The sequence below is a fragment of the Tauraco erythrolophus genome, chromosome 17, assembly GCF_009769465.1.
Source record: "Tauraco erythrolophus isolate bTauEry1 chromosome 17, bTauEry1.pri, whole genome shotgun sequence".
In the NCBI taxonomy this organism is placed as follows: Eukaryota; Metazoa; Chordata; class Aves; order Musophagiformes; family Musophagidae; genus Tauraco; species Tauraco erythrolophus.
The window spans coordinates 18,548,299-18,571,702 of record NC_141481.1 but is presented as its reverse complement, the minus strand read 5'-3'; the positions used below and the strand labels follow the sequence as shown (position 1 = coordinate 18,571,702).

The 23,404-nt window shown below is 60.7% G+C and overlaps 2 protein-coding genes across 2 annotated transcripts; both read right to left on the bottom strand.

The window, feature by feature from the left end:
* Positions 1-129: 129 nt before the first annotated feature.
* Positions 130-20,534, bottom strand: CLCN7 (Cl-/H+ antiporter 7). Its single transcript, XM_086622084.1, is given in 26 exon segments — positions 130-1,257; positions 1,385-1,465; positions 1,573-1,668; positions 1,670-1,750; positions 2,103-2,162; positions 2,272-2,404; positions 2,695-2,780; positions 2,959-3,086; positions 3,362-3,413; positions 3,755-3,924; positions 5,286-5,379; positions 5,667-5,805; positions 6,612-6,672; positions 7,220-7,274; positions 7,613-7,729; positions 8,196-8,260; positions 8,672-8,765; positions 8,936-9,019; positions 9,596-9,658; positions 10,070-10,150; positions 10,920-11,029; positions 11,369-11,501; positions 12,066-12,131; positions 12,372-12,443; positions 13,461-13,532; positions 20,406-20,534. Coding segments are annotated over 26 exon segments (2,409 nt in total). The 3' UTR covers positions 130-1,170.
* An 865-nt stretch (positions 20,535-21,399) lies between these two features.
* Positions 21,400-23,166, bottom strand: PTX4 (pentraxin 4). Its single transcript, XM_086622523.1, has 2 exons — positions 22,777-23,166; positions 21,400-22,647 (listed from the first exon to the last, which is right to left on the bottom strand). Exons 1-2 carry the CDS (start codon positions 23,164-23,166, stop codon positions 21,400-21,402), a joined length of 1,638 nt encoding a protein of 545 aa, XP_086478649.1.
* Positions 23,167-23,404: the final 238 nt, after the last annotated feature.

Genomic DNA, 23,404 nt, shown 5'->3' with positions numbered 1-23,404 from the left:
GGCTGGGCACAGCCCTAGGGGGACATGGACAGACACGGCCCTGAGCCTGGGCAGCAGCACCAGGGGAAGAAGGGAAGCAAGAGACGGGCAGCACCATAATAAAAGTACAAATGGTTTTTATTTCAGCACAGTATCCCGCAGTCAAAAGCCCCCCCAGGCACCAGGTTGCTCCTGCCCAAGTGAGGAGAGGGCAATGCCAAAGTGAGGAGCAAGGATGGGGGGAGAGGGGCACCCAGGGGAGTGCAGGCTCTGCTCCCTCCCCCTGGCCAGAGCCAGGGCTGGCAGTGGGTTTGGGGGTGCCTGGCCAGGCCAGAACAAGCTGCAGCAAGTGCAGAAACACTCCCAGGGGTGACTCTGGACCCCAACATGGGGAGAGGCAGCAGCAGTGGTGGGAGGAGGGCAGGAGTGGCAGAGGGACACACAGTAGGGACACAGGCTGCAGGACCAACGCTGCCCCAGAGCAGGCAGCTTTCCCCTCCCCATCCCAGCCCCAAAGCCCAGGGGTGTCTCCCCACACACGGGTTGGGATCAGAGCGGCCGAGGGAGCCAAGAAAGAGCAAGAGGCAGCAGCTGCTGAACCACGGGAGCCCTTTTATTGCACAGCCGAGCAGGGCAGGGCCCCCTCCTCCGGCCAGAGGGGCAAGCACCTGCCCCAGGGCTCGAGCCCGACGCAGCCAGCAGGAGCACAGGGCAGGGGGGACAGGGCCCTGGGAGCAGCAGGGAGCCCCACCACGTCCCCTCTGCTCCCCACACAGGCCCTGCAGCAGGGGCCAAGGCAGGGCTAGGTCCCAGACAGCCCACACCTGGTGGATGAGGCAATGGAGGCCATGTGCCATGGCAGAGGACTGCGCCCAGCTCAGCAGGGCACTTCTGCTCCCCCAGCACACTCCAGCCTTCACCCAACCTTCAGGGAGGGCCTATGCCAGGAGCTAACGGAGCCAATGGTGGGTTCTGATCCCTTGGGGAAGCAGAGGAAGGGGTGAGAAGAGGTGGCATAGAGATATGGGAAGGCAGCGACGGGCAGGAGAGCCGAGGCAGCACAGCCGTGCTGGTGCTCCAGGCACCGCGATGCCTGCACAGGCTGGCCCAGTCCTCTCCCTGCCTCCCACAAAAGGGGGTCCCAGCTCTGAGGAGCCAGGGTGCGCCTCCGCTGGGCAGCACTGCCCTGCATCACGTCTGTGCCAGCGAGAGCTCCTCCAGGCCTTCCTTCCCCAGCCGGTACCTGGCGAGGTCCTTGCGGGTCACCATGCCCACCACCTGCCGGGAAAGGGACAGGGTACAGCCCCACGCTGGCACGCAGAGCCTGGGGACAAGGGCAGCGTGTCCCCTCCCCACCCCTCCCTGAGGAGCCCCGGCTGCGCGCACACAGTCAGTAGGGACTCACCTCGTTGCGATTGTCCACGACCACCAAGTGCCGCAGTCCCAGGGCTCGGAAGAGCTTGAACACTCGCGGCAAAGACGCCTCCTGCAAAGCAGAGTGGGGCCGCGTGGGCCGCGGCATCCCCAGCCGGCACCCATCGCCCACCCACGATCCCCGACGCTAGGGTGTGGGGGGGGGTCCCTGGCCGTTACCTGGGGCACGGTGTAGGGCGAGGGGTTCATGAACTCGCTGAGGTCAATCATGCACTCGCGCTCGTCCTGGGAGACATGGATGGACTGGATGGGGGGGGAAGCGGGGGTAGGCATCTCGAAAATCCTTCAGCTTCAGCCGCCGCTGCACCAGACTCAGGTTGGCTCTTTCCACAAAAACCTTGGAAGGAAAAAGACTATGAGGGACCATCCTGCAGCACTGACAGGCACCGGGGCCACGCACAGGGGCAGGAAGGGGAGAGGGCAGGAACATGGGGCAGATGGACCATCTGCAGAAGAGCCCATTTCCCATTCACTCAGGGTTTGTGAGCCCAGTGGGGTGCAGGATGATGATGCTGGGGGTAACCCCAGCACGGCACAGCAGTGCCCACCATCTCCTCAGATGAGCTGAGGGAGATGACAGGGACCCTCTGCCAGCTCCTCCTGAGCAAGGCAAGCAGCAAGGGGCCTGAAGCGGCAGCGGGACAGGGGCACAGACACAGCCCGAATGGCCTCCACACCGCATCACCCACCTTGTGCTTCAGCAGGACGATGAGCTGGGAACGCAGGATCAATCCCCGCAGTCCTGCCACCTGCAACAGAGCACCGTGTGTGAGGCGGGGCTGGGAGGGGTCAAGGGTGAGGGTCCCACATTGCAGCCAGCCCCCAGCTGCATTCCCTCGCAAGTGGCACCCAGCCCACCTGTGTGGCATCGGGGTTGCTCTCCACCACCGGGAAGCCGTTGTGGTTGGAAGAGGTGTCGCTGAGGATGTCCACAACTGTGCCCACTCGCTCGATCCTCCGCAGGCAGGTTACAGGAGTGCTCATGACCTCCCTGCAGGGAAGGCTTGGTGTGAAACACAGCCCCGTGGCAGCACGCCCCAAATATCCCCCCCACCCCACACGCCTTGGTAGCCCTGACACCTCCCCTGTCCCCAAAACCTGCCAGGGACCTGGACAGGGAATGCACTGCAGGCCACATTCCCTGCTGGGGAAGGAGCTGGGCTGGTGGCATCATGGGACAGCAGGCTCCTGGGGCTGAAGTGTTTCACCACCTCCATTTCCAGCTCAGGCCAATGGCGTGGTCCACACCCCGGAGTGATGAGCGCCCCCCAGCCCACCTACCTGGCTGTGAGGGAGTGGGACGTCACCGGGGCCTCCCAGTGCAGGAAGGGCACACTCTGCAGCTGGATGTGCATGTCGTAGAGTCCCTGCAACAAGAGCCGAACTGTCGGGACAAGCCTGGCAAGATGCTGAGGGGTACACCCAGGCACCAGCTCACCCCTGAGAGGGAGCACACGCTCGTCTTGGCCCCGCCACGGCTCCTCAGCACCACCAACCCTGACCCGCAGCCTCTCACTACGTCCTGGTGAGCACACCAGCCCTCACCTCCACAAAGTAGTCTCCCACAATCTTTGCCGTCATCAGCACCAGCATGATGGGGAAGCCATAGGTGACATTGCCTGTTGCCTCCATCATGATGACAGTGAGACTCAATGTCATCCGCACTATCCCACCTGCGAGAGACACCCAAGGGGTTTGGGGGTTTAGGAGGGCAGGGAAACATGGGATGAGGGGACAGCAGAACACCCGAGGCCCCCGAGTCTCTGCACAGTGATCCAGGACTGCCCGCACAGGCAGGGGTGCCCTGGATGAGCCCAGCCCTCACAGCCAGGCTGGGCCTTCAGCTGGGGAAGAAGCTGTGCCAGGGAAGCAGGGATTGCTTTTTCCCATGCCACCTTCACTCCGACAAGAGCAGGAGGTGGCCAAGATCGTGCCGTGGGGAACTCACCCAGCTGTGCGGCAGCTCCCATCAGGGCGTACTTCCCAGGGTCAGCCCAGATCTGAGTACAGGAGAGAGAAGGAGCTGAGTCAGCTGCTGGCTCCAGGGCATCCAGAGATAGCGAGCACTGCTTTGCCCCCAAACTCCCCTCCAAAGTGGGGAGGAGTGCCTGAGGCTGCAGGCACAGCCCAGCTGCTGGCGGGGCTCCATCAGGACATGAGAAAGCCCAGACTCAGCTCAGGAAAACATCAAGTGAGGATCCAACCCACTCCAGACTGCTGAGCCAAGTTCTTATCCAGCTCCATACATGCTACCTGCATGTGCCGCCTGCCCAGGGGTGAGGGAGGAGGGCTGGGTGCTGCAGCTCCCACCACCCAACACCCCTTCTCACCAGGGACTCACCGAGCCGTTGGTCAGGTAGGACAGGGAGATGCCAAAGAGCCTCCCCCAGGCAGCACCGATGAGCAGGGAGGGGATGAAGACCCCCGCAGACACCGTGAGGCCATAGGTCCAGCAGGCCAGGAAGAAATACATCAGTGTGAACATGCCCAGCGTCATGGGGTTGTAGGAACCTGCGGCAGAGAGAGAAGGGAGAGTCAGAGGTGGTCCTGCAGCCCAGAGAACACCGCGATGGGCTGCAGCCATGGGAGGACAGGCAGCAGCAGCCCCACACATACTCCCAGCAGTGACAGCCCCTCTCGTTGGGTGCACCTTGTGCCCTGGCAGTATAAGCTTTCAAACCAGCTCTTTAGGTTGTTTCTGCCCCCTTGAGAGCCCTGCCACCCGCCGGCGCCATCCCAAGCCCTCCCACCCCACCGAGCCCAGCACGCGCCTTTCCTCCATCTCGCGGCCCATGATGACCCGTCCCCTCCCAGCCCCGCGGTTCCCAGCCTCATCGCAAGGCAACATGACGAACTTCAAAGCCCCGAGGGACCGTCACTGCCGGAGGACAAGGTTGGGAGGACGGAGGTGCTGGTAAGCTGGCAAGGATCCTACTGCCAGCTTTGGGATCAACTCAGCCGAGCAGGTCCTGCAAACCCCCTCCTGTCCCACCGCTCCCACGGCTGCTCCAGGCAGTCCCAAGCTGCCCCACAGCATGGGCTGTGCCATCACAGTGAAACCCTGCTGTCCCCAGGACTCAGCCTACCACTATTTTAGGATTGTTGAGCAGCTCAGTCTAGTTTAAACGAGTACTTTGCAAACTCTGCTTCACAGAGAGGTCAATGGACTGAAGCCCTGAGCCAGGGAGGGCCCAGCGCCACAGGGAACAGCCCCAAGGCACAGGATGGTCATCACTTGGCTTCAAGAGGCCAAGCTTCACTCTCTGGGCTGAGGGTCAAGAAATTTGGAACTGTCTGCTCCCTGCCCACGCGCAGCTGGGCACAAAACTCAGCGCAGGAGGCAGAGGGCACGCTGTCTTTACAGTGGGTCCAAGGGAAACAGGAGCTGGAACCTGGGAGCCAAATTGCATTTCTCAAGCAAATCCAAACCCCAAGATCTGCCTCCGCAACCTGCCCAGAAGGTAAAGTCGTTCTGGGGCAAGAGGCTCTGCTAATTAAGAAAACAGCCAGGGACATTTCCAGGACAGACTTCAGACGGTCAGCAAGGGTCAGACACGCTCCTACGCAACTCCAACACGACAGCTTGCAAACACGCACGAACAAAACCAGGTCTCTGTCCGCAGGCTCCCGAGACCACAGTCCTTCGGCTGAGCTCATAGGTGCCACCAGCTGCAGCATCCATCCCTCCTCTGTCCACCACTGCAGGAAATGAGTGGGCACAGGGCTTTGCTGGATCCCATCGTGTCCTCTCGGGGCTGTGCTGATCATCTCCTGCCTCGTCCCACAAGTGGCCAGGGAACGGGTCGGCCACCTCACATGAGCCCAGTCCCGCTTCATTTATGTTCAAGAACCCGTTCACTGGGTGCACAGACCTGGAGGGTCATGGAAGAGGTTGACGACACTCTTCTCAGGCGTGTTGAAGAAGGCAGTGGCCATGGAGTTGTACTCTCCATCAGCGCAGAAAAGCTGAGGGGGGAAGAAAAGAGAGAGTTAGAAGTGTCAGATCCGGGCTGCCCTGTGGCAGGGAAGGCTGCCAGGCTCAGGGGGATGTCTGTTGGGGAGGAGGCAGCTCTGGGCAGCAAGCAAACCAACACCGTGCTTGGGTTTCCAGCTCTGCCTTTAGCGGAGGGTGTTGACTGTGAGGTCCAGTGCCACAAAACCCAGCAGAGTCTCATCTCCCTACTCAGACCTCAGCCTCTGCCCGGGCTCAGGGTGTCCCCCACCCTGGGACACTGTTCTCCAGCATCTCCTACCTGCAGGGGATATGCCACCGTGCTCCCCTGGATAGGCTGGCAGTCTCTCGAGCAATAAATCATGACGAACCCCACAGTCGCCGTCACTGCTGCCACCAGCATGGCCTCGACCACCTGGAGGCAGGGCCGGTGGATGTACCTGCGAAGGGAGCGGAGGAGCGAGGGTGAGATCCAGGGGTGCGGGCAGGATCACCCACAGCCTGGTTTGGCACGTCACATCAGGCATACGGACAGGCTGGCTGCCTCTGCTCCCTTTCCAGACCCTGCCAGGCTGTCCTGCACTCTGTCCTCTGGCAAAGCTGTTGTGGGGACCTGGGGCGGGGGGCCAGCAGCAAGAGCAGCCTTGCCCAGCCAGCTCCAGCGGACCTGCCTGCCTCCGCTGCACGGAGCCGGCACAGCTCCCAGGGAAAGGTTGGCATGATCTGCCTGGAGGGACAGTGCTGAGCCGAGCCCAGAAAGTTGTGGCTGAGTGAAGGCCCAAGAGTGATGCCCTGGGAGCTGCTGCAGACCCCTCACCGCTTCACTGCCACAGGTCATCCCTCCCTGGGGCCACGAGGCTGGTCCTGGTCTTTGAAAAGCCGGTGACAAGGACTGGCTGTGCCAGACTGAGCTCGGATGGCTTTAGCAGCTCCCTCCACTCTCTTGTTACTCTCAGAAGCACATAACAGTCAGGTCTGCACAGTGTTCGCGCCTCTGTGCGCCCTCAAGTCACTGAAGGGAAATACTTTGCAGGGTCAGAGCAATGATGGGATGCTGCGGGTCACAGCCTCCACTGCAGGCAGCGAGAGGCAGGTGGCGTCTCTGCCTCCCAGCTCACAGGGGCTGCCATTGCTGATGGTAAGTGTGAGATGACAGCCTTGCCCCAGCTGGGAACACCGCTCCGAGGGAGCGCAGAAGGCGCTCGCCAACCCACGTCAATCACCTTAGTTGGCCATGAGCTCTTACCTGATCCGGAACATCGTTAACCAGTAATTGAGGGCATTGAACAGGGCCCCGAGGATCCCGCCTGCGAACGCAGAAGAGGTAAAGCTCAGCATGCAGGTCCCAGGCTCTCCTACAGCCGCCCAGGACACAAGGAACCCATGAAGCTCAGGGAGGCAGCAATGACCCATCCAGTGTGACCAGCCCTGGGACACGAGGACACTGTCCTGCAGAGACAGCCAGGACCTGACACCAAGGGCAGCCCAGCATCAGCAGTGGGATGGCCACGAGCCAGTGTCACAGCACCAGCACTAGGCAGGCAAGGGACAAGGCAACTCTGTGGGGATAAGGACAGTTAGTTTCAAAGGGGCTGCCCACCACTGCGATGCACGGACCCCACTCAACGACTCTGCAGTATGTGGATTAAAGGGGCTCGCCTTTGCTACACGGGTATGGGGTGGGCCACGATCCAGCTCTCACCCCCATGTAAGCCCCACAGGCAGCCACCCCTCCAGAGTTTAATGGATTTCCCATTCTCCCCAGGAAACTGGATCCCAAAGCTTTTTAGACCCAGGCAGAGAACAGAGGAAATTATTCAGACTAATGAAATGGAAACAGCAGCACTCTCTTACCAACCACTCCCATAAAGATGAAGATAGGAATTTCCTGGATTGTGTATCCCATTTTCTGCAAGCGAGAAACAAACGGGTTTCAGATCTCCTGGCCCATCTGCAACCAGTCACTGTCTGCTGGGACAGCACAAACCCGCGCCAGCGAGCGGGCTCCCAGAGCTGCCCCAAAGTCTCCCCCGGACACCCCGCAGCCCCCAGACCCAGCAGTGGCTGCAGAAAAGCCTTCTGCTGGGACTGGTGGAGCTGGGATCTGGCCGGACCCTAAAGCCTGCTAGGGCAGAGCCCACCTCAGCCCCTGGGTGATGTTTTAAGGCAGACTGGTGGCCCCAAGCTGCCGTGGGCTGCTTCTAACCCCTGCAATGGAGCCTGATGTGGGGAATATCTGTGCCATACCTCGTTATCAAACCTGCCGAAGTTGATGAGCCCAGGGCTGGAGAGATCCCAAGCATTGCCATGGTAAACGCTCAGGACAGAGTTCAGAGTGAACGTAGAGATCATGGAGGCAAAGAACTGGAAGGAGATGCAGCTCAGAGTTACTGTCACACGCCTTCAGCCCCGCTCCCTCACCACGTGCCCCCCCCACTACCCCAAACCACCCCGTCTGAGGCCCTTGGATAAGGCTTGGTACCCACAGCGTGGTGGGGAAAAGAGGCCATGTTCCCTGTGGCAACGCTTTGGGCAGCTTACACTGACCAGGGGATCATTCCTCCTTCTGCCCCTCCGTTGCCACAGGGCACAGCCCAGGGCGGTTCCCTTGGAACGGAGCTGGCAGTGAGATGGAGCTCAGCCAGGTCCAAATTCAAGCCCTGAGGACCAGGGCACAGGAGGGGAGCTGGGATGCTGTTCCCTGGGATGCGTTACGCACAGCTGCCCGGCTGGGGCAGGGATGGCAGGAGGCAGGGAGCTGCAGGGCACCGGGGAAAGGCAACGCCTCACACCAGAGCCAGCAGCCCTCAATTTACTGCTTCTTACTTACAATTCTCCATGTCAGGAACTGGTTCCAGAAAGAAGCCCCTTCCTCCAAGCTGAAAAGGACACCCCCTGCAAGCACAAGGCACAAACATGTTCACAAGGGGTGTGTGCTCTGGCTCACAGCACCAGCCAATGCACCCAAATTCATCCCAGCCCATGTCCCCCACGCCCCAGACCTCACAGGCTCCATCAAACCCATCAAGCCACCAGTGATGTGCTGATGGCAGTGAAGCCCCTCTACTGCCCTCCTCCATCCCAGGGAGGCAACATTTGGGATCCGAGACAGGTGACCCCCCCTCCTCTCTTCCCAAGACCTGCATGGCATGGCAGGACAGCTCAGAGTGGGGCTGGGCCCTTCGCAGGATGGATCCTGCTGTGCCCTGGGCACATCTCAGCAGTTGCCTCCACGGAAGTGTGAGCAACCTCCTGGCGAGATCCACATGCGGGCACCGCTCAGCGTCAGAGAGCCGAGACGCGTACCCACGGGGGCACCAAAGGCAGCCGAGACACCAGCAGCAGCTCCAGCCGAGACAAAGTCCCTCTTTTCCGTGTCTCTGCGGAAGTACTCAAAGATCTGAAACACCAAAGAGAAGGCAGGTTTAGGAATAGCCACGGGTACGAGTTTAGGGAAAACACAGGGTATGCCATATACAACCCCAAGCCACAAGCATGACCCCAAGGAACAGCCTGGTTTGGGCACAGGAGGGGCACCTGCAGCACAGCCCCTCGGCCCTCAGCACCAACCTTGAAGTCTCGCTTTAAAGACGTGGATCTTCCCTGGGAGATCCCAGCAGCAATCACCGCTCCAGAGTGAATCATAGGTCCTTCCTACAGGCAGAAGAGCAGAGTCAGATCAGGGAAGGAAGAAGCCCAGGGACAGCTGAACGCTGCTCACCAGCTCGCAGCCCTGAAGAAGCTGGCCGGGAGGATTTCCCACTGGGAAACACAGACCTTGCTGGTTTTCCTCCTTTAAATCCTCATTCTAGCAGGTGGCGCCATGGCCACCTCCCATTCCCACCAGCGCTCCCTCCAGCCAAGGGGACAGGGGCTTCCCTTGCCTGCCTTCGATCCCAGCAAGCTGGGAAGGTCCCAACAGAGCTCCCAACTCTCCCCATCTACCGTCTGCACGGACAGCCACCGACGGACGTAGGCTGCTGCTCTCCCACCCTTAGCCAAGCCACACACAGGCCGGCTCGGCGGCACCGCGTGCCCCGGGGGCTCCCCAAGCCTGGCCACGTTGCAGTCACCTCAGCCAGCAGACCAGGGAGTAAAACTGAGAAGTCACTGCAGGGCTGCCAGCGTCCCATTCCCAGCACAGGGCCGGTGATGGGCTGTGGCACGTGTGCCAGCAGCGGGGAATACCATGCCAGCAGCGTGCCAGAGCGCGCGCTTTGTGCACATCACCTTCCCAACGGCCAGGCCGCCGACCACCGAGAGGATGACCCCGCAGACTTTGATCACCAGGGTCTGCAAAACAGAGACGACAGGCACGGCACATTGCATGGATGGCACAAGGAACACGAGGGCAGCTGCGACGGAGCACGCAGACCCAGCCAGCGACCACAGGGAACTTGTGATTCTCAGCCCCTCATGGTGGCAATGGGGTTGGCCAACCTTGGTCAGAACAAAAAATTACCCAAAGCTACTCTGCCCAGCACCAGTTGCCGATCCCAGGGCAGGAAGTTTCACCTCCTGACACCAAGGGGAACAGCTGCAGAGCCGGGCAGCACAGCAGGGCAGCTGGGAGCTCGTGCCAGCTCCTCTGCCACAGCACAGACAGGGACCACCCCATGAGGACACAACACACCCCAGCCAGCCCGGTGGAGAAGGTCCCATCACAGGCCGAAGGCACGCATCCCACCACCTCCTGCTTCCTACCTTGAGGCGGACAACATGTGGGATCTTCACGCCGTTGAGATAGCATTTGATCTGAGGAATGCCACTGCCAGCTGCCACGGGCTGCGGGGAGCAGGGAGAGTGTGAGTGGCTGCCACGGACAGGATGGGGACACGCTGGCCACCTTACTCCAGTCTCTCAGCACAGTGCACACCAAGGGAGGCTCAGAGGTGAGACCAAAGCCTATCTACAGGCTCTGGAGGTGGGCTTGAGGGAGGCACTCACTGCCACTAAGGGCAAATGGGCCAGGGAGAAGGAGCTGGCTGGGTTCTTGGGGGACAATAGGGTGTTCCCATTACCATGCCATGGCGAGAGGCCCAGCACTGCAGAAGGCTCACACTTGGTGGCCAGGGAGAGCGAAGACAAAGCCACAAAGAAGACACTGCTGACTCCAAGTGGCCCGCAGGGAGCCATCGCCCCCTCCCAGCCATAACCAGCCTTGGTCTCTGGCTTGTCCTCCTGAGCATGTCCCCAGGGCACCCGACCAGCCTGCTCTCTGCCGGCACTCACGCACGCCCAACGCAGAGAAACCGAGCTGGGGCCAAGGCTTGCAAGAGCTGCACCTGCACCCTGGGCTGGAGCACACCCTCTGCCCCAGGCTGCCGGCGAAGGGCAGCAGGTCCCGCCAGTCTGACAGCCCCAGAGAAACTCAACAGCACAGCCAGAGCCAACGCCGAGGAACTGGGGCTACCAAGAGCCAATGTGGCAGAAATACATTTGCTGTTACACAAATTTGTGTGTTTTCTGGAGACACGATCCTGCTTCCCCCATGTAAAGAGCCAAGGTAGGAGGCACAGGGATACCCCAACCCAGACCAGTTCCAAACTCTTACCTCTATGAAAGCAACGATCACGGAGCCCACCATCACCACGCTGGCGTTCAGGGTGGCCCAGAGTAACAGGGAGAAAGACAGGCCTCCTTTCTCCGTGAACTTGTCAATGTCTGGGGAGGCAGCTCAAGGAAAGGCCGGGATCAGTTGGGTACCATCCCTCCCCACCACGATAACTCGTCACTAAAACGCGTCTTGTGCTGCAGCAGCACAGCAGATCCTGTGCTCTTAGGGCAGCCAGGGCTGCTGCGAGGAGCCTCCTCCATTTCGGCAGTGTCCAGCCACAGCTCAGCCCCACAGAGCAGCCGGGCACTCGGCAGCACCTTGGGCAGCGTGGTCTGTGCTGCCAAACCCAGCACTGCCCTCTCCCCCGGCACCCCTCTCGCAGCTACCAGGAGCAGAGACCCTGCAGCTCCTGGCTGGCCAGCAGCCACGGCTCCACGGGAGGATACTGCCCTTCACCACCCGGTACTTCAGGCCAGCCAGATTCTCCACCACGATGTCGATGAAGCAGGCGACGAGGCCAGTGAAGATGCCAATCATCGCACAGATGACCCAGCGCTTGATCTCCACTGTCCGGAAAGCCTGAGGGACAGACAGCCATCAGATCCCGCTGCTGCCCAGCCTGGCCCCACCAGCACTGGGGGACTCCAACCCACCTGGTCACCTTCCCTAGCGCAGCCCTAAACCGATGCTGGCTGACCCAGGGTTGCAAAGCTGGCCACAATTTACTTACTTTAAGCCAGTGCCCTTGCCCCTCTGTGAGATTCCTAACAGCAGATGTGCTTTTCCAGCTTGCCCGCCTCCATCAGGCCCCTCCTGTTGGGTTTCTTGCTGCAGCACTGACTCCCAAAGCCCTCAGGGCAGATGGGCTTCACATGGCTCCAGAAGTCCCTCTGCTTAGGGACCTGCTCCATGCCACCTGGCACTGTCACCATGCACTCCCAGGCCAGCTCCTATCTGAACCATCCTACACTGGGTCCTTGCTCCTGAGGTTTTACAGTTTGTCACAAGCTGGTCAGTGCCCATAAACCCACCCCAGCCTCCCCTGGCACGGAGAACTTCCCCAGCAGCCAGGCACGGGGATTGGCTTCCCTGGGCCATCCCGACTGCAGGAACGGTGGGCAGCCAGGTCACGCTGAGACTCACCGCATGGTTTATCCTCCTCTCCTCCTCCAGGAACAGCTGGTTTTCACTGTTGTCATAGTCCAGGCTCTAGTTCAGGAAAGAGATGCTGTTACCATCTAGCGCAGGAGAAGAGATGCCCGCGTTGGGGATGGCTGCCCCCAGACCCTCACCTCTGCCCCTCCACACCCCTGTACCATTTTCCTCCCTTGATCCCACTCCTTTCCCGCTGAAATCCCCCTAACTGGGCAGCCACGAACCCTCGCCCCACGTACCTCACCTGCTGCATCCCAGAGGGCAGAGCCGAGACGGGGGCAGATGGGCACTTACCTCATACTTGAGCGACAGGAGCTTCTCGTTGTGGGGGATCTCGTTGGGATGCTGCCGAGGGAGCTCCGTCTCCTGCGGGACACGATGCACAAGTTAGGACAGTCAGGTCTGAGTCCAACCCTCCCCTCCACCATGGAACTGCTGGTTTAACACTAGGTTTTATGCTCAGGAGAGGCAGGGCAGGCTGCGGAGCGCAAACTGCCTGGCAGGCTGGGATCTGGGACCATTTTCCACCAGTTGGTGGATGTATGGGATTCAAGGCAGCTGCAAGAGGCTGTCAGGCGTGCGCCCTAACCCACCACCTCTCCACCCCCGGGCAGGACGTTTCCCCATGAGCAGATGGAGGCTTTGCCCAGCCGAGTACCACGCTGCCATGTTCATCCGGCACTGCCTCCGAGCAGCTCTGTGCTCCGGCACAAGGCAACCTTCCACCTCGGCAGGAAATTCCTTTGGCCAAAAGCAAGGAGCTATTTCAAGCAGGCCCATGTTTTTGGGCAGAAACCAAATTCTCTTTCCCAAACACCTTTGACCATGCGAGCTGTTCCCAGCTCCAAATTAGGGCATTTACTGAGGATGCCGGAGGTGCCCCCGGGGCAGCGGCACCCCGCACCCTTCCCGGGCCCCACATTACAGCTACGGCCAAAGCAGGGCCAGCCTGCCCTCTGAGGTGACGGATTAAGACATGTCCCTTCTCATTTAAGAATTCCACAAGAAATATTTAGTGAAAGTCGTCTTCTTGTTTGCTCTCCCTACAGCTCTGGAGCTGAGGCAGGAGCATCTGGGGAAGAAAAGCTTTTCAGGTATGTGTGCTGGGTGGGAATAACTTGAAAGCTGAGAGTTTTTGCAAGATGTCCCCTTTGCCGCTAGCTCTGTCCCCAGGGATGAGACATTTCCCCCCCCATTTTCACACTGCATGTCGAGGCAGGGCAGCAGGCAGCAGCCACAAAGGTCACTCAGCCCAGGAGGAAGCACCAGAGCCCTCGTGGGACAAGCGGGATGTGAGGGAGGGAACAAAAGCAGCCATTAGTGCTCTTAGTGGAAGAAGGGAAGGGGTCTCAGTAACAGTGGGCCCCTTTCTGTGCTGCTCACCAGCTCACGGACGTCCTCGTTGAGGTCCACATTGCTCAGCTGCCCGATGCGCAGGAAGGAGGAAGGAGTGAGCTGGGGAGAGAAGGGAAAAAGGGGTCAATTCCCGAATGTGCCACAAGCCTGTGGAGATGGCCACATCGGCATGTTCGTCTCCTGCCAGAGCAACGTCCAGGCTGGTTGCCAGCCGGTGCACACAAGAGGAAGTCGAGCACATTGCTCCTGTGCAGCCTCGGGGACACCAGTGCCTCCGAGGTGGCCCCAGCACGGTGCTGGGAAGGAGCACTGACGTTTCCCTCTGGGGAGCAGGTTCTCCTTTCACTGGTGACCACCCGGGCTTGTTACTGGCAGCACGATTGCGTAACACAGGAGTTTTTTTGACTATTTGGGGCAACTCTCGTCTCCTGGCCGACGCAGGCAAGGGCTTGGGCTGCAGCCGAGCCAGGCTCCAACCAGGGCAGTGCTGTGGGGGGACTCGGCCATTGTGAAACACAGGGATGCACAAGGGTGCGAGCAGCATCGTCGCTAAGCGCAGCCCAAACACCATTTCTCAACATTGAGATCTCCCCCTCCAGAGCCTCACCCCTCCCCAGCTGCCAGGCTAAAGGATTGGAAAAACAAAGAGGGATGGGAGCAACAGCGGGTTCCTGGCACATCGGTCCCTCTGCACTGGCAGATCCCAGATCGAGCCCCTGCTGCTTTAATCCCCACCGATCCCGTCTGGAACGCGCAGGCCAGAGCGGCCAGGAGCCGCACACATCACTGCAGATGAAGAATATCCCTTTGTGTTTGCAGCCTGACCTATTTTCCCCATTTCTCCATCTGCTCCACGTTCTCACTCACTCCCTGACCTGCAGGCAGGTTTTGCCCCAGCTTCTCAAACCCTCTTTGTGTGCCCTTTTGTCCCCCACAGCCTGAGCCCACAGGAGGGGCTGAGCACAAAGTGCTCCACGCAGCCGTTTTCGGGTGCTGGTTTGGTGAGACCAGCCTGGCCTTTGGTTCGGGTCTGTGATGGCTCCACAATCCCCATGGAAAGGATCCAGATGGACCCTTTTCCCAGCAGTCAGAGCAGACCACTGTGGGCTCCTTCGAGTTGGGCACACCCAAAGCTGCCACCTCCCTGGGGGGACGTGGATGGGAACTTATGCAGAGCCATGAGCTGGAGGCAGGAACCGCCTGTTTCAGTGCCCACTGGTGCCCAGCTAATCTGGTGGCAGGTGGAGGTCCCAGCTGGGCCCCCACCATCCTGGGGAAGGGAGAAGGACACGGTCCTCACCCTGAAACCCTGGGAGGGACAAAGCTGAGACCTTGCAAGGAACACAGCTCTGCCTGGCTTCACAAAGCACAAAGATTTAAGGCTCTCGTTAGACGCCACATGTCTAGGGCAAGATCAAGGCAACAAGATGGAAATGGTCACTCATGCCATGTCCTCTGCTCACACCTGGGCCAGACCTCAGGCACCAAGACCTCAGATAGAACCAGCCCTTTGAGGAAATTCTCCTTCTGCTAGTCATGGGGGTTCACAGAAAGACCAAACGTGGCTGCATCAGTGACACACCCCACACCTACAAATACTTGAGAAAAGATGGTGGGAAGGTAGGGGAAGGGCTCTTTACATTAGTGTTGGGTGATAGAACAAGAGGAAATGGGTACAAGCTTAGTCAGGGGAGATTCAGGTTGGATGTTAGGAAGTATTTCTTCTCTGAAAGGGTTGTCAGCCACTGGAATAGGCTGCCCAGGGAGGTGGTTGAGTCCCCATCCCTGGATGTGTTTAAGAATAGGGTGGATGATCTACTTGGGGATATGGTTTAATGGGGATTAGGGATGGTTGGACTCGATGATCTCTAAGGTCTTTTCCAACCTAGAAATCTATGAATCTATGAAACCTCTTCCCTATGGAGCAAGCAGCCAGGGCACGGCAGCTCCGCTCCCAACGGATTAGGCAGTAGCAAGACTCAACACAGATGAAGGGAAAGGAGCTGCAGCTGAACCTGAACTTTGTTAGACAAGCAGTGTATTTTTAATATGCCGCCCCCCCCGCCTCCCCCCGCCATCCCCTAAGCCCTGGCATCCCTCCGGTACCCAGATGGGTCAAGCCGCTCTGTGAGCAGAGGGCTGGCCCCGTCTCACCCAGCACAGGGATCACATGCCGGGAGGACAGGAAGAAGCTACTTCCATCAGCACCCAACTTTTATAAGAGAGAGACAGGGGATTCAGGCAGCCAGGAGCCAAGACAGAAGGTTATTTGTGCATGGCTCAAAGATTCACCGAGCACATGGACAGCACTACCCTCCTTTCAATGTTTTTCAAACTTGGGCCAAGACAGCTCTGCTGATCCCGGGTACACATGACATTGGTGTGACCATGGTACAATTATCTCCGCTTAACAACACTCACTGCTGCGAAAACCCAAAGGACACAGACGGGTTAACAGCTCTCCTGTCCCAGGAGAAGCTCTTGGGCCAGCTGAGCCCACCTCCAACAGTGGCACACGAACAGCGATGGCACCCAGCCCTCGGCACTCACTCCATTTGGGTGGTAAAGCTACTTCCTTACCCATTTTGAGCTTTGCAAAGAGATGTCTGGAGCCTGGATCTGGACCAAAATTGCTTAACATCTTTGTTGGCGGGGCAGCTGGTACGCTGGTGGGCAGGGCTGCTCCTCAGAGGGACCTCACCAGGCTGCAGAGAAGCCCTCGAAGTTCAACAGAGGCAAATACAAAGCCCACACCTGGGACGGATGTGCTTCAGTGATTAGAGAGCAGCTTTGCTGGAAAAGTCTTGCAGTGAGCTGGTGGACGAGCTCAAGAGGAGTTGGTGGTGTGAACCTGCAGGGGAGGTGGTCAACCACCTCCTGGGTGGTGCAAGACCAGGAGGTCCAGGGAAAGGAGTCCACACCTCCACCTGGCACCTGCAATGCACACCTGGGACTCAGTGTCCTGTTTGGGCTCCCCGGGACAAGAAAGGCACAGAGAGACAGGAGTGAGTCCAGCAAGACAGTCACGGGCTTGAGCATGTGGCAAGATGTACAAGGAGAAGCTGCTGCTTCTCAGGAAGATCTTCTTGCCATCTCTGGACATCTAACACGGTTCCAGAGAAGACAGAGCCAGACTCTCCTTGAAGCTTCACATTGATGGGACAAGAAGCAGTCGACAAGCTGCAGCAAGGGAACTTCTGCTTAGATATCAGAGAAAAATATTCACCCCGAGGGTGGCAACACACTGAATCTGGCGCCAGAGAGGGTACAGTCTCTGTCCTCCGAGATACTCACATCTCCACTGGCTGTGGCCCTGAGCAACCTGGTCTAAGGGTTCTGCTCTAGTAGGGACTGGGCTAGAGACTTCCCGAAGCCCCTTCCCCCTTCACTGTGCCACCACCCGCTCCAGCCCTGCACTGAGACGGGCGAGAACAAATTCAGGATCACTCTCAACACGAAAAAAATCTGGCAGAAGATCTCAACCACCACCTTCTGCCCATGTCCTGAAAGGATGAGCTTCAAGGTCAGGCAGCACCAGCTGAATGCAGATACCAGCACCAGCCTGGAGCATCGCAGGTCGGGGTGGGAGACAGCAGCACTGCTGCCAGTGTCCCCATTCGGCAAAGGTGACAAGCAGCCACGCTGCTATACGTGATGCCACAGCAGTGTTTTACCTCCAAGAAGAGCAGCCAAAGAGCAATCCCTGTTTGTGATTAGCAGAATGACTTCAGTCGAGGCTCAAACGCCGCAGAACCAACGAGGGCTGCATGCGCGGCAACCCAGCAGTGCCTCCCAAACGTCGCGCTGAAGAACTCTAACTAAGGAGTGTCTGACTCTGCTCCGCAGCCCATTTCCACAGGTACAAGCCAGCGAGGCCGCTCCCTGTGGAACATCACCCACCGCCAGCATGAAGTCACCCCCCCGTACGCTGCCCCTTATCACCATCTTGCTGCTCACTAACGAACTGGAAGCACGTGGCTTTCTGTTATCAATGAGATAAAGCGTGGCGCAGACCGCATCAGGAGCCCACAGCAGCGTTGCAGAAGCAGAGGGAGGGAAGGAAGAGGATCTCCAGCCCCCAGGACCCCTCTCGGCCCCAGTGTGCTCTGCTGGGAGAGGCCGGGAGATGCCGTGATTGTCCTGGCCCACCTGCCCTTCTCCGAGCACCCTGTCCCACACGTCCCCTCTGAAGAGGAGCAGCTCAAGGTTACAGCACTGTTGCAGTCCCTGACAGTGTGAGCATCCAGCAGAAGGGACTGGACTTGCTAAAGCCCCTCTGCTTGGGGACGGTCCTGCCACCACCCGAGGGCAGCGGCTTTTTGGGGAGGTCAGCTCCAGGCTCCTGGCAGCAGGCAAGCAGCCTCTCTGCCAGTACCCAGGGGAGGCACAACCTGCAGCCCATCTGCCAGGAACCAGGGCTCACCCAGCAGACTTCTCTTTTTCTCCCCATCCTCACCCCCTCCCCCAAGATTTTCCAATTGCCGCAAGCGCAGCACCTCTGGCATCGCCGCCTGGCCCCAACAGCTGCATTTTGCACCCCGTTACTTGAAGTTCCAGAAAACAAGATCAACGACATCTAAAGATACCAAACAAGCACACAGGGGTTAAAAGGATGAGCCGCCCAGCAGCAGCAACCTGGTCCACATTTTGGTGACCCCCCTGCCCACACCCCCTGTTCCAGACACCCTCTGGAGCAGGAGCATTGTACCAATCCCAAAGGCAAGGTATTTTGGCACAAACAGAGTATATCTTCATGGGTAGCAAAGGAGAAGGTTTTTTTGAAAAATGCCTAATGATGGAAACTGGCTGCTCTGACTAAAATCGTCCACCCACTTTTCAGGCTGAGAACCGACATGCACAGCTGAAGAACGTAGGAACGGGGCAGCCCCCAGCAGGCGTGATGCTCAGACATACAGGAAGCCACTCGCATCTTGATATACTCGGGGCACTGGAAAGTCCTGGTGAGAGGATGAAGGCTCAGCCAGCTCCAGAGCAGTGCCCACCTGCCCCCAAAACCAGAGGAGACCTCAAGTGCAGCCCTGTGGCATCCCCTCTACCATCACAGGTGTGTTTGTCCAGCCCCTCCTCACCTCCTGCCCACAAGCACTTGATCTCAGTGAGGAACTACAGACCCACGTTTCCTTGTGTCGCTTTCAGATCACTTTCATTTCCATTAAACAGGCACATGAGAAAGAGAAGAAGCTCCCCTGGGGAAATTTTTATTGTATTATCACAAGCCAGGTTTAAGTCTCCCGTGAGCCAAGCAGCTTCAGCTTCTGTTTCTCCGGCAAAGCTGTCCTGCCCTCCTGCTTCAATCCATACAACTACATGGCACCTGGGTCAAAGGAGCGTCTGAGGGAGAGAAGCAGCTGCCCTACACCGAAAGGCAACCCCAGAGCTACAGTGACAGCCCAGCTGCCACTGCCAGGGGCACGCATGGTCCGGAGCTCTGGAAAGGTACTCACTCTCCTCCTTTGCCAAGGGAAAACACCATGCTGCGCCTCGTCACCAGCTGAGACCCGAGTCGCCCGCACTGCGAAGGGACACGGTGGCAATCAATAAGATCGGCAGGGCCAGGTCTCCACCACCAACTGCCCCTGCTGTAGTGGGCGCAGGGATCTCTTCTGAGCCACCAGCAAAACCCCTTTCCTCACTGACTCAGAGCCACGAGATCTGTTTCATCCCTATTTTAACACCCTTCGGACCTGAGGAATCAACCACGTGGTCTTTAAAGACAACCCGTGCTGCAAACACGCCGGGTCCCGTCGTGCCGCCTAGGAAGATTATTATACAGCCTAACGAACCCTGTATTTCCCTCTAATTAGCCCACTGTTCTGACTTGCCCAGGAGCAGGGCGGCACACAATCAGGCTTGGTGAGACGTCCCTGCTAACAGCTGCCAAAGGCTGGCACCACTCCTCCTCCTCCTCCTCCAAGCTCAGGTCTCTCAGCAAACTCTTCACAGGAGATCTGAGGCTGTGACCCAGGGGCAGCCCCTCTCCTACCCGGTGCTGGCACGGAAGCACTCCGTGGACCCAGCTTGACATCTCACCCAGACCACAGCCCTCACTTGGCATGACCCGCCCAGCCACAGCTTTGCCCTGTGATAGGCGCGGTGTGCCTCAGTTAACCACACGTGGAGGAGAGACTGCTTGGCAGAGCACTCGAGTAACAGCCTCTGGGTACACCAGAGAGAAGTTTCTCTTCAGTTAATTACCTAAAACTAATTTGCAAGAAGGAACTGGTCTCCCTGTGCTTGTAACACGTCCCATCCTGGTCTTGCTTTTGCCAGCGTAGTTCCCTACGTACGGCACGACGTCCACCACCAGCCACACCAGCGTTACACGCTCTCATGTTTGAGCCCAATCCGTTGGTTTGGGCAGCAGCAGCAGCATGCCAGGCAACGGGCTCTCTCCCAGAACGACGTTTTTCAGGAGAAACGAAGCAGAAACGAAGCAGCGAGGTGCTGCTGGCACGGACCGTCCCAGTCGCTCGGCTGCACTCGCAGCCGGGGAGCGGGCAGGAACGGCCCCGCAGGGCTGCGGCAGGGCCCAGCATCGCCGTGCACCGGCACCTCGTGACAGGAGCCGGCCATGGCGGGGCCGCCCCGCTGCGCAGAGGGCACCGGGCGCTGAGTCAGCCCCCACGCTCAGTTTTTCCCCCACGAGTGACCCGAGGGCCCCGTGCCCCAGCTCCTTCCTGGCTTCTCCTCGCACCGGGCCCTGCCGGGTTCCGCTTTCCCGGAGCTCCTCGACCTGAAGGAGCCCGGAGGCGCCCGACCTCCCCCCGGAGCTGCGCAAGGCGCAGAGCCCCGGCAGCCCCGGGGCAACGAACGCGGTTAAACGCTGCGGGGGGGACGCCGACACGACCCGAATCCCAGGCCCGCTCCGGCGGCCTCTCGGCGCAGGGAGACCCGGGACGGGGCAGACCCCCATCAATGCACCGGTATCCCCCTCCCGGTGCCGGTACCCACCTGCCGGGCGCCGCCCGCCGCCCCGGGGCCGGTGCCGTTGAGCAGCGGGGTGGTCTCGCCCGCGCGCTCGTCGTCGTCGTCGTCGCGGTCGCGGCCGGACCAGGACACCTTCTTGGCGACGTTGGCCATGCGGGGCGGCGGCAGCACGCACCTCCGCCGGCCCCTGCCTCACTGGCCGGTCATGTGACCGCCGGGCCGCCGCCCTCACGTGAGCGCTACGGCGGCCGGCGAGGGCCGCCCCGCCCCGCTGCACCATGGGAGTTGTAGTCCCGCTCGCAGGTCTCCCCCGCGCCCCTTCCCCACGGAAGGGGCCAGAGCCCGTCCCCGCCCGCGGGGAACGCGGGGCTCGGGGCGCAGCCAGAGCCGGCGCCGCTCCTGCTCTCCGAGTGGAGTTCACCGGGCAGCCGTTTGGAAGCGTTCCGTGCGCTTCGCCCGATCCCCCCGCAGCGGCACAGCTCGGCTCGAAGCTCGGCACTGCCCGAGGAGCCCCCCGGCGCGGGGCACCCGGGACAGGGGGCACCTGCTCCGGCACCGCTGGCTCACGCCTGGTCATGGGCTTTTCCGTGCGGCAACTTCCCCCCCGGTGTGACTCAGCGGCAGGAGACGGGCAGGGGTCACCCGCGCGTGACCCCGCGGGCAGCTCCCGCCCGGCTGCATGTGGCACCGAGCGTTATGGTTAAGAGCGAGACCAGAAATAAATTAGTTTCCTTTCTGCCCAGAGCATTTTAATAGGAACAACGAGGCTGTGCACCCTCTGGGGACAGGAGCTGATGACCTCCTGGCTTTGGGACAGGCCCCAGGACTGGGTCCCACCTCTGCCATACTGGCTGCCAAAACCTGTTTTCCTTTTCCCCACCTCTGGTGGTCCCGGTCCTGAGACGCCCTCTCCACTTGGTGTCCCATCACCCCGGGGAGCACGCAGCTCGTGCCGGCATTGGCACCATGAGCCAGCTGTGACTACTGGGAGCTGGTACAATTCCTACTGTCGGGCTCGTCACAGGCAGTGCCAGAGGCAGGGGCACGCCACCCTCCGCACCCCGCCCTTCAGGGAGGCATCAGCCAGCGTGAGGAGGGGGCCATGGGGTAGCCCCCGGCCGGTCGCCATGCTGGCCACCTCCCCAGGCAGGAGAGCCCGGCTCCAGAGGGCCAAGCCAGCCAGGTGACCCACAAAGGCTTCCATGGTGCCAAAGCCCCCACTGGGGTGGTCTTGCTCCCGGCCCAGCACCAGCAAGCCACCAGCAGGAATTTCATAGCCCTGCCGGAAGCCAGAGCCAGCAGCCAGCAGCCGCCTGTCCACATAGAAGCGGTACTGGCCCTGGCTGGAGGACCAGATGAGGCAGAGGTGGTGCCACTTGCCGTCTAGGAGCGGTATCACTGGGAGCTCCCGAAACTCCCTGTCCCCGATGACAAAGCGGGCAGAACCGGGGAGGTCTCCACCGCGGCCATGCACAGCCAGCTCGCTGCCAGTGTCCTCCATGGTGTAGGAGAGGAGGGCACCGAGGTAGGGGGCTGGGGTGGCCAGCCAGGTGCAGAGTGACATTGCCCGCAGCCCCCAGCGTGGCCCTGGCCCCAGGATGGCCACGTGGTCCGCAGAGGTGTTGGAGAAGTGCAGGGTGACACCCGTGCGGCAGGCTGGGGAGGTGGGCACCAGGGCAGGGGGCCCGTACCTACCCTCTCCTGGCTGCTGGGTGTCCGAAGGCTGCTCCTGGGGGACTGCAGTCACCGTGGGGAGTGCTGGTGCCATGGCTTGGGCTCCTGGTGCTGCATCATGAGGGTTCTCTGCGTCCTCCCCAGGTGCTCCACCAGGCCTGGCATTGGCCGGCAGCCAGTGCCATTCCTCGCGCTGCCACTGCCTTGCCTTCAGGGGCCAAGGGCTGGGGCTGCTGAGGGCCACCCGGCCCTGTGGCTCCTGCTCCAGCTGGCTGCCCTGGCTCCAGGCAGCATCTGGCAGGCCGTGCAGCTTAGTGTCAGCCTCCACCAGTGCACCCAGCGGGTGGGGGTGTGGGCAGTGTGGCAGGCTCAGGGCACCCACTGTCCCCTCCAGCTGCTTCAGCCTGCGGCGCAGCCGCCGGCCGGCAGTGGCCAGGCGAGCCAGCTCGGTGCCCAGGGCAGCCCGGGCAGCGGCAGCTGCCTCTGCTTGCTCTGCCAGCGCCCGGAAGCGTCCATCGATGTTGTAGGAGATGTTGTAGTTCCTGGCGATGTTCTGGAGATGGCTCAGCGTCACCTCCCGGAGCCGGCGAAGCTGCAAGGGAGCAGAGTGAGGTGGGTGAACACACATCCCCATGCCAGGTCTCTGCGGTGCTGCCAACCCTCAGCCTGGCCCACAACACCAAGTGCCCCTCTGGGCTGCGCCCCCTCCCTGGACACCCACCTGCTCCTCCAGCCGCCACAGCCGCAGGAGCGGGGGGCCGGGACGTGCCGTTGGCCTCGGTGCCTGGGTCAGGCCACCAAGCAGGGCGGCAGCGACAAGCAGGCAGAGGGGCAGCGCCGTCCCTGCCATGCCGCTGCCGGATGCTTTCTGCCTGCACGGCAGGGCCAGCCCTGGCCGCCGCGGTGCCCCTCGGCATGATGAGATCCACAGCCGCGCTGGCTCGCCCCAGCAGCCGCCGGCACCAGGGCTCCCAGCCTGCGGGGGTGGTTGGCCCTGGCCCGGGAGTTCCCCGGCGCTCACGGTGCAGGGGCCGGGCAGCGGGTGCTGAGCTGCAGGGAGGGGGAGGCGTGGGGGCGACCACAGATCTGTGTCCCTGGTGAGCCCAGCCATATGGGACAGCTCCGGGGGGCAGTGGGGTGGGGAGTCTCAGACTAACACACTGGTACAGGGTAGAGGGAGCAGGCAGGACAGGGCAGGGTGGGCAGGCAGGGCAGTGCAGGCAGGACCGGGCAGCACGGGCAGGGCGGGCAGGCAGGACCGGACAGTGCGGGCAGGGCAGGCGGTACCGGCGGCGCGGCCCGGTGCGGGCCGTCCGGGGCGCGGGGCCACCGCGGGGCGGCAGCACGCG

Excerpts from the sequence above, each read along its gene's own strand:
- PTX4 (XM_086622523.1), bottom strand. The coding sequence starts at position 23,166 with ATGGCTGGGCTCACCAGGGACACAGATCTGTGGTCGCCCCCACGCCTC. Across the intron at positions 22,648-22,776 it reads TGTGGCGGCTGGAGGAGCAG|CTTCGCCGGCTCCGGGAGGT; the intron begins GTGGGTGTCCAG and ends GCTCCCTTGCAG.